Genomic DNA, 16,084 nt, shown 5'->3' with positions numbered 1-16,084 from the left:
GCAGCTGCTGGAGCCAGGGTTGATGGTGGCCCTGACCAGGAGGTGGGGATGGGACGCGACTTCAGGGCCCCAGGACCTTGGACGGTGTGGGAGTGAGAAAGTGATGTCACAGCTGATCCCAGGCCCACGCACCTGGAAGGCAGTTTGCTTTGCTTAGTTGGGGACCTGGGGAGGCCTGTGTTTGAAGCTGGTGGCTCTGGGGAGAATAGAGAACTGACTCTGGACGCTCTGTCTTGCTTAGGCGGGCCACCCTCCCCCAGGTCCCTCGCCCTGGCCACACTGCTCCCGAATTCCTAGGATGCTGTGAAAAATAGGCCTTCTGCTGTCGCGGCCTTGCCTCGGGGACACTTGCTGCTCCCATGTCGGCCTCTGCCTTGGGGGCGGCTGCTCTTGACACCCTTGCTACATCCCAGCCTGGCTCTGCCGCTCTCATTTCACCAAGTTTATGGCAAGTTTTAACCTCTTATGGGTTCAAAACTTTGTTGCTGACCTTTTCTAAAAATGTCATGGCAACTTCCGCATATTTTTCAACGTCAACATTAATATCAATATGTCTAACGAGCTCCCCGAATATCCGTGGAGGTTTTCTTCAAATTTTATTAAGCTTATTTACAACTTGCAACAGGTTTTCTCTTTTGGAATTGAGTCTTTCTATCCGGAACACGACACATCTCTCCATTTATTCCACTCTCATTTTGGCACCTTCACAGTGTGTGTTCAGGACTTTTTAGGTCTGGGCCTTTCATCCTGGTATTCAGCAGCTTTGTCATCAATGTGATTGTAGACTTTTTTCACAATTCAACTTCTATTATAGTTACTATTTTTAAAAAATGGTATTGCTTTCTTGTATTCCTAGCTTGAAACTGACCACTTTCCTAAATTGTCTTATTGATATTTTCTAGTTGTAAAATCACCTCCTCAAAAATGAGGATAAATATTGTTTTCAGCCTTTGCTGCTTTGTTTTCTTGGATCATTTCGGCAGTGGATCTTCTACAAATGTGGTGTAGAAGTGCCCAAGCCCACCAGGCTGACCTCAGCCTGTCCCCTGCTGTCCTCTGCCATCTTTACCAGGAATGGCTGCTGAGTGCTGTGGGGTGCCTTTGTGCCATCCCTCAACATGTGGCTTCACTGATGTGAGGAACTGAGAGATTTTCTGACTCTTGATGCATTCTTAGAGTAAACCCCAGCTGGCCTTGGTGAGACTGAACCCAGGGGTGCTTCATCACCAAGCTGCATCCCCAGCCCTCTTTTATTTTTGAGACAGGTTCTCACTAAGTTGCCCAAGCTGGCCTCAAACTTGTGATCCTCTTGCCTCAGCCTCCCGAGTCACTGGGGTACAGGTGTGCCCCACCATGCCCAGCTGGAGAATCTTTTTTAAATGTGGTGTTGAATATTCCTAACATTTTGATTTTGAATTCTTATATCCATAGCTATAAAATAGATTCACTTATAATTTTCATTATCATATTTTGGTATTAGGATAATATGCAATGATTTAAACCCTACATAGCCCTTTCTGTGTGCTGGAATAATTTGACTAATGTAAAAATCATCTATTCCCTGAAGGTTCCACATGCTCGCCTTTAGAACTGTCTGGGCTTGACACCTTCTTAATGATAGATGGGAGCTCTTTTACAGCTTTTTCCATTTCTTTGTGGTTCCCGGTCTATTCAGGCTTTTCTAATACCTCAGTTAAATTTAGTAATCTATATTTTGCTAGAAATCTATTCTGTTTCCTCTGGAGTTTAAAGCATATTAACCTAAAGTTGCACACAATACTTGGTTAGAATCCTCCCGAATCTGTTGTTAGAATAATGGTATTTTCAGTTTGCTTTACCTTAATGGTATTTCAGTTGTGTTTTAACACTTTGGAAGAACATCCACATACATTGTCTCAAGTGAATCTCTGTCCTCCTGGACAGATGAGGAAACTGAGGCAAAAGGTGGGCACGTGGCTTCGTGCAGGGCCACAGGGCCCGGCTGCGCCCTCCCTGGGCCCCCACCTCTTCTTCCCAGTGTGCTTTCCTGGGTCCTCCTCAGACCCCCGATGTATGAGGGTGTGAGACCAGACTCTGCGTCCGTCCTCGGCTCTCTGGGTGCCAGCGTCCCTTGGAGCCAGCCTTCCAAGAAATTTCCCCCCAGGGAAATGCCTGGTTGGCTCTGAGAAGAATTCTACAAATGCTTAAAATGCATCAGTGATGTCACTTTTCCGAAATGAGAGAAGGAAAGCATCGTTGACTTCCAAATGGCTCCGATGGACATACTGAAAAGCTTCCGTCACTCGGTGGGTGGCCCAGGAACCTTTTCTGACTCTGCGGGTGGATGATATAGGGGCTGCCTCCCTGGCTCCTGGCCTCTTGCAGAAGGCTGAGGACTCAGCTGCCCACCAGTCTCCCAAGCCCAGCGTCCTCAGCACTCCCTCCTGACTGGCCTTAGGGCAGACTGAGAGGCCTTGCCATTGTCACGGTCCCTCTGCTGACACTCACCCGCGGCTTCCCTGCTTGTTCTTCCTGCCGTCTGTCCCCTGCGTGTCCGCACAGTGACCAGCAGCAGATGTGAAGGTGGTACAGTCCCCTCAGCCCCCTGCTCACCAGCACATGAGCCTAAACAGGCTTCTGCTGCACTCCTGCCTGGGGTCCAGTTCCTCCTCACTCCAGGATACCCCCGGGCCCTGTGGACAGCGCCCCTGCCACCAGAGCCCTCCCCAGGCCGCGAGCCTGGCCCCACTGCTCCAGCAGATCCCTCCACACTCACCAGAAATAAATCCCTGGGGTCGTGACAAGCCTCCTGCTTCAGGGCACATTGGCCAGCAGCTGTGCTACCACAGCAGCCATGAAGAGCCAGAAGGGCTTCCCGAGTCCAGCTGCTGGAGCCGACCAACCGAACCCACGTCCCGAAACCAAAGTGCAGATGACAATCCTCTTGCTTCCCTGGCCACGCGGTCAGCACACGCCATGTGCCTGTTACATGACCCAAAAGACAGAGCGGGGGACCAGCAGGGCAGGACTGGCCCCTGGACGTGGGGCCACCTCCCAGCAGACACCATCTTGAGGGCTGTGGAGGGAACGCCTGTCCCTGGTGGATGGTCATGCTTGCCCCGCCCGGTACCATGCGGCAGGGCAGCCCAAGCCTCCTCCCAGCTAGGACAGACCTGCCCCTGGACACGGACGTAGACCTGCCTCGGTGGGGTGCTGGTGTCCTGGCCTCTCCCCCCTCAAGCTGGGCTTCCCTGGGACTCGCCTGGGTACTGGGCCCAGAGCCAAAAAGTCCTGACTGCCTGCTCAGCAGGTCACACTCCTCTGTTCTGTGCAGACCGCTGATGAGTGGGCTGAGAAAATGCCCCGGATCCCAACCTCCTCATCGCCTGGGGACATGGCCAACAGGGACATCCTAGAGCGGCTCCACAGAGCAGTGGCCTCCCACCCCCACACCATCGCCCAGGAGCTGGAGAACTTCGACACCATGAAGACCAACACCGTCTCCCGAGACGAGTTCAGGGCCGTCTGCACTCGGCATGTGCAGATCCTGACGGACAAGCAGGTGAGACCCGTCCAGCCCCAGGCGGGCGGCCCCGTGCCCCGTCCCTGCGCGCTCTCCATTTAAAACACGGCAGGTTTTACTTATTTTGTTTTGTTTTTAAATCTTACCAAAGACCCATGGGAGCTTCATGTTTATGTGACAGCTGTAAATCACGCAGTTTCAATCAGGGTGCAAACAATGTCCCTTTCATTTTTAAAATCGAATTAAACTCAGCCCCAGCTCCCTTTCTCCTTCCCCACCTGTGATCACCCAGGGCACACGAGATCCAGGGAGGGGGCGGCTCTCCCCGCCCTGGCCTGCTGCTGCTCACCTCCCTCTCCCTGCCACTCCTGGGGCTGCCGCTCCTTGTGCTGGGGACATGCCCACCTGGGGAGCCTCCTTACTGTGCACAGGCTGGACACAGGCCATCGCTGTCTGGGTCCCTGCTCCCCATCACAGAGCCCCGGAAGGGCTTCCCCGCAGCTCCCTCCCCTGCGGCCCAGCTCGGCTTCTTCAGCTGGGAGTCTCTGGTCACCTGCTGCCCTGGGTCTCTTGGGCCTTCATGGCCTGCCAAGGCAAGAGCACCTCCCAGCAGACACCATCTGGAGGGCTGTGGAGGGAGCGTCTGTCCCTGGCGGAGGGTCATGCTAACTGCTGGCACCCAGGGGCACCACCCGCCCCCCACTTTGTTTCTCCTTCTGTGCCAAACTCTGGCACAGTGCCTGGCACAGAGTGGATGCTCAGCCAGCACCCATGAGCGCAGCGTCCACCATGGGGTGGCCCCTCTCCCAGCCCGGTGGCTGAGCAGCCAGACGTCACAGTGCCTCTGGCCTCACACCCTAGGACTTCCCTTCAGCCCCAAACCTTCCTGCGCCAGCCCCCTCCAGCCACAGGATTCAGACACAAAGTGAGTCCCCTCCCACCAAGCAGAGGCCCCTCCTTCCTCCTGGCTCTGCTCAGGCTCAACCGGAGGCTTCCAGCAGACCTGGGGCTGGGGGTCCTGGGGGGAAACGGGGGGCACAGCTGTCTCCCTTCACCTCCAGAGTCTGGGCATCTGAACTCGAGTCTTGTTTGTCAGCGTTCTGGGTAAGGACTTGAAATTATTCACGGGGAGCTGGGGGCCATCATCACGGCACCCCAGCCCACTCGGGCTCTGAGCACCACCCTGAAGAGGCCCCCAAGGAGACCGAGAGTGTGAATGCTTAAAAAGATTCCACCTCTTAAAGCACTTTCTTATGACCATCTCTGCTCAGTATGGAATCACTGTTTCAGGACAGTCCTGTCCCTCCGAGGACCAAAGGGGAGCCAGGCCTGACCTAGCAGTCGCTTCCTTGTCTTGGTTACATGTGGACACCTAAAAGGAACATAGTCATGCTGTGATTCTGTGGGACCAGCTAGTAGAAGTTCACCAGTAAAGAACTGACTGTGAAGGTTTTCCCTTTCATCTACGTGGATACAATGTTGCTCTAATCATTGGTATAAATCAGTGGCATGCTGACACACCTGACACTCCTAACAGAGAATTTGACTTCATCATCCCTAGCAATAAAGCCCCCTCAAACAAAATGAAGCATTTATTCTAAAATGCTCATTTCTAAAAATAAACTGATAGGCCTCGCTGAGCTCACCTGACAGCAGCCCCAGAGCCCACAGGTGACAATGCGTACGAGGAGCAGGAAGTGTCTTCTACCTGGGGAGGATGCTTCTGGAATGGGCTGGGGACAGCGAGAGCCTCAGGGCTCCGCGTGCTCTCTCCCTGGGTCACTTGGCCAGCGCCCTTCTTGGCTGAGGCTCTGTACTGACTAAAGCTCAGCTCAGAGGTAACCTGGGCCCTGACAAATCCAGGCCCCTCGTGCCACTATTGGTGACTGAAGTCACCAAGATAGTTCCGACCAGATTCAATATCATTTTAACTACAGAATTCACCACTTAGTTCATCTGCATTATTAAAACATCTCACACTTTTAAAATGACGGTTGTTGGGGGCTGCTGTCTTGGCTTACAGAGCTCTGTTGGGGGGAAGGGCCCGGTCTTTTGAAACCTTTGGGACAGGAGAGCACCTCCTTGAGCAGGCCGAGTGGGAAACTGGGGGTCTGCATGGATCTGCATAGAGTGTGTCATAGGAAGTGTGGGGACTGGGTCCACTTGGCCATTGCCAAGACGAGAGATGCGGGGTCGCTCTCTCCTGGCCGTGGGTCCAGGTCGGCCCGTGGTGCTGTGAGAGCACTTGCGCGTGCGACCGTATCAGGGGAGGAGCTGTTGGGGTGTCTGAGCATATCAGATCTGAGACTTTCCAAGCAGATGCCCTTAGGAAGCTCAAGAAATGCCCCTCTCGGGCAGCAGACCTGGGTTTCAGCCACTTCTGCACCTGTCCAGCTAGGTCCACGGATATGAGTCTGCCTCCCTAGCCTGTGTCCTCCTTGAAGAAGGGGGCCCACAGTACACCCCCACCTTCCCAGGTGCCCTCCCTGCCCCTGCCTGCTACTGCCTCTGCCAGCCCCCAGCCCTCCTCCCTCCAACTCTTCTGACCAAGGTCTTCTGACCTGCCAACCTTGAGCTCCGCATCATCTGGCTGAGTCCTCGGACACTCCTGCAGGTTCTGGGGCACAGAGCTGTCCATGCTGACGATGCGGGCGTGTCAGGGTGTTGTGCGTCACCCGCTGGGGGCCAGCTTGCCACAGAGGTGGTGGTGGGCTCGTGTCAGGAAAGGCCGGAGGGCACCCAGGGGAGGACACTTAGGAATACGGGTTCTGCCTGCTGAGGAGGGGCGCAGCAGCCAGGGTGCAGCAGGGTCTGAACCACGTGAGGGCGGTTCCCCAGGCAGAGTGCTGAGCCCATGGAGACCGGGAGGGTGGCAGGTGGAGGGAACACTTCAGATGCAGCCAGCGTGCCAGCAGACCACCCCTGCCCTTGTGGGGTCAGTGCCCTCGAGGGGTCTCCAGACGTCAGCAAACCCAGTAAAACGTGTGTTGCGCGAGGTGGTGACAGATGCCAGGGAGACAGCACAGAGCGGCAGCCGGAGGGTAGTGGGCCGTGGTGACTTGCAGACGCGGAGTAGGGAAGGCCATCTGGGCAGGCGGCCTTAGGAGTGAGGACTGGACACCTGGGCAGAGGACGCTGGGAGCAGAGGCTCCTGGCAGAGAAGACCCGAGTGACCAGAGGATGGACAGTGCTGAGCGCTAACTGGGAAGCCAGTAATGTCGAGGCTGCTCAGACCCGATCCGGGGCTGGGGGGAGGGGCCCCAAGCACAAGGGCGGCACCAGTGAGATGGAGGGCATGTGGGGTACAGCTGGTGAGGTGGGGGTCACAGCTGTTCCAGAGTTGGAGCCCACAGGAGGTGATGATGGCCTGGGTGCAAGCAAGGAGCCGGACGGGAAGAGCAGGGGGCCTGGGGAGCAGCTGCAGGTCGACCGGAGAGGTCCAGAGTGGGCTGTGCACGGGGAGCTCCACAGAAGGTGAGGCGGGAGGAGAGGCGGGCGGGGTCAGCAGGGCCAGGAGAGCTGGAGCCCAGAGAGCCCCAAGCCCCCAGCTGCCCGGCTTGCAATCAGGGAGACAGGAGGGACCCTGTCCTCTGAGCCTTGGCCTGCAGAGGACAGGAGATCCTGGGGGAGTTCTAGAGGAGGCCTGGCCGTGGGTGTCCCCAGATGAAGAGCAGCACTTCAGTGGAGAGTAACCAGATGCATCCATCTTTTCATTTCCCATGTCCACTCCACGCTCTGCTTAAGAAATCCCACCTCTCCAAGGTCCTAAGATAATTAACCTCTGCTCTCTTCACAAGTTTTGAAGTTTTCACTTCCTGGGCTTTTTTTTTTTTTTGTACCAGGAATTGAACCCAGGGGCTCTAAACCACTGAGCCACACCCCAGCCCTATTTTGTATTTCATTTACAGACAGGGTCTCACTTTGTGCTCAGCGCCTCTCTTTTCCTGAGGCGGGCTTTGAACTTGCTATCCTCCTGCCTCAGCCTCCCGAGCCTCTGGGATTACAGGCATGCACCATTGAGCCCAACTCACTTCATGTTTTTTCAGTGCCTGAAATATATTTTTCTTCTTCTGTAAAAGATAGAGATACAATTTTTAAAAAAATTTGGTCTAATTAGTTATACATGCATTTTGACACATCATACATAAATGGAGTATAACTTCTCTTTCTTTTCGTAGTACATGATGTAGGATCACATCAGTCATGTAGTCATTTAGGCACAGAAGGGCAATAATACTGTCTGATTCATTCTACTATCCTCCCACCCCCATACCCCCTCCCCTCCCTTCACTCCCTTCTGCCTAATCCAAAGTATCACTATTCTTCCCCAACCCACCTTATTGTGAATTAGCATCCACATAGCAGAGAAAACATTCTGCCTTGGTTTTGGAGGATTGGCTTACTTCACCTAGCATGATATTCTCCAGTTCCATCCATTTACCTACAAATGTCATAATTTCATTCTTTTTTTAAGGATGAGTAATAATTCATTGTGTATATGTACCACATTTTCTTTATCCACTCATCTGTTGAAGGGCACCTAGGTTGGTTCCATACTTCAGCTATTATGATTTGAGCTGCTATAAACCTTGATATGGCTGCATCACTATAATATGCTGATTTTAAGTCCATTGGGTATAAACCCAGGAGTGGGATAGCTGGGTCAAATGATGGTTCCATTCCAAGTTTTCTGAGGAATCTCCATACTGCTTTCCATAGTGGTTGCACCAATTTGCAGTCCCACCAGCAAAGTGTGAGTGTGCCTTTTTGCCTACAAGCTCACCAACATTTATTGTTGCTTGTATTCTTTTTTTTAATTTTTAAAAAATATTTATTTTTTTAGTTTTAGGTGGACACAATATCTTTATTTTACATTTTATGTGGTGCTGAGGATCGAACCCAGTGCCTCATGCATGCTAGGGTAAGCGCTCTACCACTGAGCCACAACCCCAGCCCTATAGCTTGTATTCTTAATAATTGCCATTCTGCCTGGAGTGAGATGAAATCTCAGCGTAGTTTTGATTTGCATTTCTCTAATTGCTAGAGATGTTGAACTTTTTTATATATTTATTGATCAATTGTATTTCTTCTTCTGTGAAGTGTCTGTTAGTTCCTTAGCCCATTTATTAACTGTGTTATTTGCTTTTTGGCATTACGTTTTTTTAGTTCTTTATATATCCTGGAAATTAGTACTTTACCTGAGGTACATGTGGTGAAGATTTTTTCCCAATCTGTAGGCTCTCTCATCATGTTATTGATTGTTTCCTTTGCTGAGAAGAAGCTTTTTAGTTTGAATCCATCCCATTTATTGATTCTTGATTTTTGCTTCTTGTGCTTTAGAGTCTTGTTAAGGAAGTCAGATCCTAAGCCAACATGGTGAAGGTTTGGGCCTACTTTTTCTTCTATTAGGCACAGGGTCTCTGTTCTAGGCCTAAGTCTTTGATCCACTTTGAGTTGAGTTTTGTGCAGGGTGAGAGATGGGATTTAATCTCATTTTGTTGCACATGGTTTTCCAGTTTTCCCAGCACCATTTGTTGAAGAGGCTAACTTTCATCCAATGAATGTCTTTGGCACCTTTGTCTAGTATGAGACAACTGTATTTAAGTGGATTTGTCTCTGTTTCTTCTATTCTGTAAAATTGGTCTATGTGTCTGTTTTGGTGCCAATACTGTGCCAATTTTGTGACTCTAGGCTTGTAGTATAGTTTAAGGTCTGGTATTGTGATGCCTTCTGCTTTACCCTTCTTGCTAAGGATTGCTTTGGCTCTTCTGGGTCTCTTATTTTTCCAAATGAATTTCATGATTGCTTTTTTTCTAGTTATATGAGGAATGTCATTGGGATTTTAATAGGAATTGCATTAAATCTGTATAATGCTTTTGGTAGTATGGCCATTTTGACAATATTAATTTTGCCTGTCCAGGAGCATGGGAGATCTTTCCATTTTCTAAGGTCTTCTTTGATTTCTTTCTTTAGTGTTCTGTAGTTTTCATTGTAGAGGTCTTCCACCTCTTTTGTTACATTGATTCCCAAGTATTTTTTTTTTTCTTTGAGGCTATTGTGAACGGAGTAGTTTTCCTAATTTCTTTCAGTGGATTCATCACTGATGTGTAGGAGTGTGTTTGATTTATGGGTATTGATTTTATATCTTGCTACTTTGCTGAATTCATTTATTAGTTCTAGGAGTTTTCTGGTGGAGTTTTTTGTATCTTCTAAATAAAGAATCATGTCATCTGCAAATAGTGATAGTTTGAGTCCCCTTAATTTATTTCTTCTGTCTAATTGCCCTGGCTAGAGTTTCAAGGATGATGTTGAATAGAAGTGGTGAGAGAGGGCATCCCTGCCTTGTTCCAGGTTTTAGAGGGAAGGCTTTCAATTTTTCTCCCTTTAGAATGAAGCTGGCCTTGGGATTAGCATATATAGCTTTTATAATTTTGAGTTATTTTCCTACTTTCCCTAGTATTTCTGGTGTTTTGAACATGAAGGGGTGCTGGATTTTGTCAAATGCTTTTTCTGCATCTGTTGAGATGATCATGTGATTCTTGTCTAAGGATTGCTTTGGCTATTCTGGTCTATTGATTCAATGAATTATATTTATTGGTTTCTGTATGTTGAACCAATCTTGTGTCCCTGGGATGAACTCCACTGGATCGTGGTGCACTATCTTTTTAATATATTTTTGTATGCTATTTGCTGGAATTTAATTGAGCATTTTTGCATCTATGTTCATCAGGGATATTGGTCTTAAAGTTTTCTTTCCTTGTTTTGGTAACAGTGATACTAGCCTTGTAGAACGAGTTTGGAAGGGTTCCCTCCTTTTCTGTATCATGGAATACTTTGAGGAGTATTGGTGTTAATTCTTCTTTGAAGGTCTTGTAAAACTCAGCTGAGAATCCATCTGGTCCTGAGCTTTTCTTGGTTGGTGTGTTCTATTTCATTGCTTGAAATTGATCTGTTTAAATCATGTATGTCCTCCTGATTCAGTTTGGATAGGTCATATGTCTCTAGAAATTTGTTGATGTCTTCAAGATTTTCTATTTTACTGGAGTATAAATTTTCAAAACTGTTTCTAATTATCTTCTGTATTTCAGTAGTACCCATCATGATCGTTCATTTTTCATCATGAATTTAGTAATTTGAGTTTTCTCTCTTTTTCTTCATCAGCATGAGATTAGCACAGTTTTCCCATGCCCATGGTCATTTTTCCCGGCACCACTTTTTGTTTGTTTTTGGTACTGGGAATGGAACCCAGAGGCGCTCTACCACTGAATCATGCCCCCAGCAATATTATTCTTTATTTTGAGAAGGGTCTGGCTAAGTTGCTGAGCTGGCCTGGAACTTGCGATCCTCCTGCCTCAGCCTCTCCAGTTGCTGGGTTTTCCAGGTGGGCACCACCACATCTGGCCCAGCAGGTATTTGAATCATGCATTTACTTCCCACCTGTAACTTGACATTGTCATTGATGGACGCTCCTGGCGAGGTCTGTTTCTGGACTCTACTCCATTCTGCTGCCCTTTTTCTCTGTCCTTGAGTTAATACCAGATAACAGATAATTATTAAATTGCTTGCGTTTGTAAGTCTTGGTGTCAGGAGGATTATATTTTTGTTCAGGAATTTGTCCACTTTTCTCTCTTCCCTTGTTCCTCTCTTTTAGGAACATCTGCCATCATCTGAGCCCCTTGCTTTCCAAAGATATTTCACAATCAATCATCTGGTCAATTTCCACAAAGAACCCTGTTGAAATTTTTCTTGGAATTGCATTAAATCTTGTCTCTTTGATGATAAGCAACTTTCCCCAATGGTGAGCTTCCCTAACTAGCAGCATGTTCCCCCTCCCTCCCTCCCTCCCTCCCTTCCTCCTCCTCCTCCTCCTCCTCCTCCTCCTCCTCTTCTTCTTCTTCTTCTTCTTCTTCTTCTTCTATAATTTTCTGCATTAAGGTCTTTTACATACTTAAGCTCTTTATATTTTTGCTGTAAATAAAGTATTTCTAATGGTATTTTCTAACATTAAACTCTGCTACTGTTGGAACTTCCTTGCTAAATTATCAAATTTTAACAATCATCAGGAATTTCTCTTGAGCATGGATAAAACTCAGTAAATAATGGCAGTGAGGGGTTCTTTTCTAATCTGCATACATTTTATTTGTTTTTCTTACTTTATAGCAATGCCTACAACCTTTAGCTCCATGTTAAACAAAAGCTGTGATAATGGACTCCATTGTTTTCCTTGATTTTAGCAAAAACGTTTCTACTGTTTCAAGATTAAGTGTTTTCTCTACAGACCTTTTGTGTATCGAGCATAAGAACTTTATCAACTGTAAGAACTTTCTTTTCATTCCTACTTTGCTAACAACTATTAGCTGAGAATGGAGATTGATTTTGCTAAATGCTTTTCCTGTATCTATTGAGACATCCGTGCCGTTTTTCCTACTCAGTTTCTTCATACAGTGAATCACATTAATGGACTTTCTAGTATTAGACCCAACTTGGGTCCCTTGTTCACGCCCCGTTTGTTCATGATATATTAAAAGTGTTTTCACACAGTGTTGGGCATGTAAGTTGCATCTGTGTTTGTGACATTCATCTGTCCCTTTACTTCCTCATGATGTTCTATTTGACTTTGGAATCAGTTTTTTCTGTTTTTCCAGAAGAGTTCTGGCAGGGTCAGAGCTACCAGCTTCCTGACCACTGAGTAGAAATGCCTGGGAAGCCGCCTGGCCCAGTGCTGCTTTCATGGGGAGACTTTTTTTTTAATCTATAAATTTATTTATCTTGGGGGCTGGAGATGTGGCTCAAGTAGTAGCGCGCTCGCCTGGCATGCGTGAGGCACTGGGTTCGATCCTCAGCACCACATAAAGATAAAATAAAGATATTGTGTCCACCTAAAGCTAAAAAATAAATACTAAAAAAATTATTTATCTTTTGTAGTTGTAGATACGCAGAATGCCTTTTTATCTTTATTTTTTATTTTTATATGGTGCTGAGGATGGAACCCAGTGCCTCATGTGTGCTAAGGCAAGCGCTCTTCCATTGAGCTAGAGCCCCAGCCCGAGGGTTTTTTTTAATATATATATATTTTTAGTTGTAGTTGGACACAATGCCTTTATTTATTTTATTTATTAATGTTTATGTGGTGCTGAGTATCGAGGGTCAAACCCAGCGTCCCTCACATGCTAGGCGAATGCTCTTCTGCTGAGCCACAACCCCAGCTCCTCGTGGGAAGATTTTAACTACTGAGTTTATTTCTCTTGTGGTTACAGGGCTATTTGGGCATTTTTCTTTTTGTCAGTTTCAGTGGATTATATTTTTGTTTAGGAATCTGTCCACTTTTCTCTCAGTTTCCAAATTCACTGCCGTACAATTACTGATAGTATGGTCCGTGGCGTCTCTTTAAGTACTTGTTGTGTTTGTAGTTGTGCCTCCTTTCTCCTTCCTAATATTATTATTTTCCAAATTATTCTTGCCAAAATTTGCCTATTTTTTCAAATAATTAACTTTTAGTTTTGTAGAGCCTCATATATCTCTGTTTTCTACTTTTCTGCTCTTCATCTTGTTTGTTCTTCTTTAAACAAAGCTGGACACAGTTTTATTTCAGCTGTTCTTCCTTAATGAGCATTTAAAACTATAAAACAAATATATAAAACTATATATTTGTTTCTAATTACCATTTTAGCTGCATCCAAATTCTGATATGTAGTTTTTAAATCATAATTCAATTCTTGATCATTTTAATTTCCATTTTGATTCCTTCTTTGATCCATAATACATTCAGAAATATGCTTTTTGATTTCCAAATGAAAGCACTTTTTAAAGATTGTTAACAGAAATTAACAGATAATTAATTGATTAGAGAATAGAATTGAATTGTACTTGAAAATACTTGAGATCTGATGTGTGGTCAGTTTTTAAAAGTTTCATTTGTGATTAGATAGTGTGTGCCACCCCCAGTTGTTGGGTGAAGAGCTCCACATTGTTGATTAAGACCCACTGTAACTTCTGGCCTCAAAGAATCTTTGTCCTTTCACTCTGCTTGGTCCGTCAATAATTAAGAGAAATGTTGAAATTTCCAACCAACGTGTTAGATATGTAATTTCTTTCAGGGCTTTAAAAAAATCAAGTACAAACGGATGGACTATTCTGTCCTTTTTGGGAATTGACCATCTTTAAACCTGGAAAATAGTTTTTTGTTTAAATTCTGTCTTAGTAGTATTATGTAACTACTCTAGCTCTTTTATTTAATGAGTACTCAGTATACCTATTGCTAACTTTTTAAAAAAATTTGACCCTTCTGTCACTTAGATTTTGCATGTGTGTGTTATAAACAGAACATAAGCAGATCTTTAAAAATCTAAATTTATAATCTCTTCCTTTTACTTATATGGATGTTTGGTCCATTTACATTTATTGTGATTATGGTATATAGATTTGTTTCTGTTATGTGATCTTATGCTTTCTATTTAATACTCATTTATTTTATTTTTAAAATATCTCCTTATTTTCTTTTGGATTAATCTTTTTTAAAATTGTCTTTCTAACCTTTTTGAAAGCTGTGTATCTTATTTCTGTTCTTTTTACAAACAACTGACTATTGCCCTGGAAATTTTACCATATATTACAAATCAAAATCCAGAGTCTAAAGCACATACTTGGTCCTCTGGCTTATAAAGACACTAAGTTGCTGTAGCTCTAATTGTCTCCTTGAGTGAGTTTTGTACTATTGTTATTTCATATTTTAAATATTCTTTCTTCACAAATTAAACCTTAAACTGATTTGCTTTTATACAAGGCATTCATTCGGAATCACCTCCTTTCCCCTAACCTCTTATACCTTTCTTCTGGGATTGTTTCCTTTCTTTGTGAGGTATATCCTGGGGTCATGATCTGTTGAAAGTAAACTCTCTGTTTTTATCTAAAAATGCCTTTATTTTTGCCATTTTCAAAAGTAATTTTTCTGGTTGGAGAGCTGTGATTCTACAGTAATTGTCTCTTAACACGTTAAAAAACAACAACAACACAGCACTCCCCCACATTCTAGCTTTCATGGCTGTGCTTGTCATGCCTTGGTGTGGCTTCTGCAGGACGCGCCTCAGAACCAGCGCTCTGTGGGTGGGGCCAGCAAGCTCCTGGGGGGCTCTGATGTGCTAGAGGTCAAAACCACTGTACTCGTCTGCCTTCTGGTTCACACAGTCACCCCTCAGCTTTGCCTAATCTGTGGCCTGATCTATACTTTAATTGTTCAACAATTTTTTAATTATTATATTTTTTATTTCAAGAAATTCTATTTGCCTATCATTTCAAAAATGCCTTGTCAGTTTGATAATATCGTTCTCCCTGCTCATTTTTAATCCCATTCGCTCCCTTAACTACTTTATACACAACCGCGCTGCGTTCTCTAATTAATAATTCTCTATCTGAAGTTGAAATCTGCTTGGCTTGTCCTTGCCAACTCATGTTCTCAGTGACTTGCTGCTTCTTGTGCCTGATTATTTTTATTCCGTTAAGAGCTTGTATTTGACCCAGGGCCCCTGAGTGGCATTACGTGACCATTACGAAGTTACGGTTCTGCTGCGGAAGTTCAGTGCAGGGAGCACGTCCAGGGAGGGCAGAGGACAGGGAGAGTCACATGCGGAATCTACACTTACTGAGGAAGCAGGACTGGGTGGGGGTGCTAGGGTAGACCAAAGTGGTAGGTGGGCACCCGTAAGGTTGGTGTGGGGGTAAAAACAGAGGTGTGGCCAGAGGGGAGTGTTCAAACCTGAGACTCCAGGGTGCCCCGGAGGGTGGTGACATAACTGAGATGAGGCCAAGGATTAGGGGAGTCTGGTTTCAAGGGTTCCCCCACCTGCCTGCTGGGGTGCCGCATCTGCCAGAAGCCACAGTAGGTCGTGAGTCACGGAGAAGAGGTCAGGGACCTGGGAGCGCAGGGGGTTAGGAGGGCCCCTCCCCACACACCTCCAGGCCCTGCAGGGCACTGGTGGCCCAGCCGAGTGGCTCCCTCCTCCCAGGAAAGATCAGCTCCAGTCAGGGCCAGAGTTTAGGAAGAGGATGTGTCGGAGTGAGGATGTGTTTGCAGGTTGTGGGGACTATCCCTGGGGCACCGAGGAAGGGTGGAGGCTGGGAGGGGCAGAGGTGGGAGGAGAGGCCCCCAGTACTCAGTTCCCCAGCAGAGTCCCTGGGGGCCGTTGGTGAGGCTTAGGCTTCTGGAAGTCCCAGCCTGCTGTGACTGGAGGTCCCAATGGCCTGGGGTGAGGTGGAGGCTGCTCAGCAGGGCCATGAGTCGGCCTCCCATGCTCCCAGCCTGCTCTTCCAGGCTTCAGCAAGTTCTCAAGGTAGGAAGGGCACTCCACCTCCTCCCAAGCGAAGGCTGGCTCTCCTCCCGGGAGTGTACAGGTCCCTTAGCGCCAGCCTGTTGTCAGTCACACACCCGAGGATTTACTTGTGCAGGGCAAGAAGCTGTGACAGAGACTGGTCGGTGCGTGCCCCAGCCCAAGTCACACAGCAGCACGCACTGTCACCTACACCTTTGCCCATGCAGTTCAGGGCGGTGGGGCGGCTGAGGGAACTTTGATTTGCCATGGGGACACC

The 16,084-nt window shown here is 47.0% G+C and overlaps 1 protein-coding gene across 1 annotated transcript in view; it reads left to right on the top strand.

Annotated features, from left to right (window-relative positions):
- EFCAB6 (EF-hand calcium binding domain 6) overlaps positions 1-16,084 on the top strand; it is a gene marked incomplete at its 3' end in the record, with an annotated part of 193,435 nt that overhangs the window by 169,074 nt on the left and 8,277 nt on the right. The window contains exon 25 of the mRNA XM_081310868.1: positions 3,314-3,541. Within this exon, the coding sequence (XP_081166994.1) occupies positions 3,314-3,541 (228 nt within the window). The remainder of the gene's footprint in view (positions 1-3,313; positions 3,542-16,084) is intronic.

The sequence above is a fragment of the Spermophilus citellus genome, assembly GCF_964194105.1.
Source record: "Spermophilus citellus genome assembly, chromosome: 10".
Taxonomy (NCBI): domain Eukaryota; kingdom Metazoa; phylum Chordata; class Mammalia; order Rodentia; family Sciuridae; genus Spermophilus; species Spermophilus citellus.
This window is presented reverse-complemented; position numbering and strand designations above follow the sequence as displayed.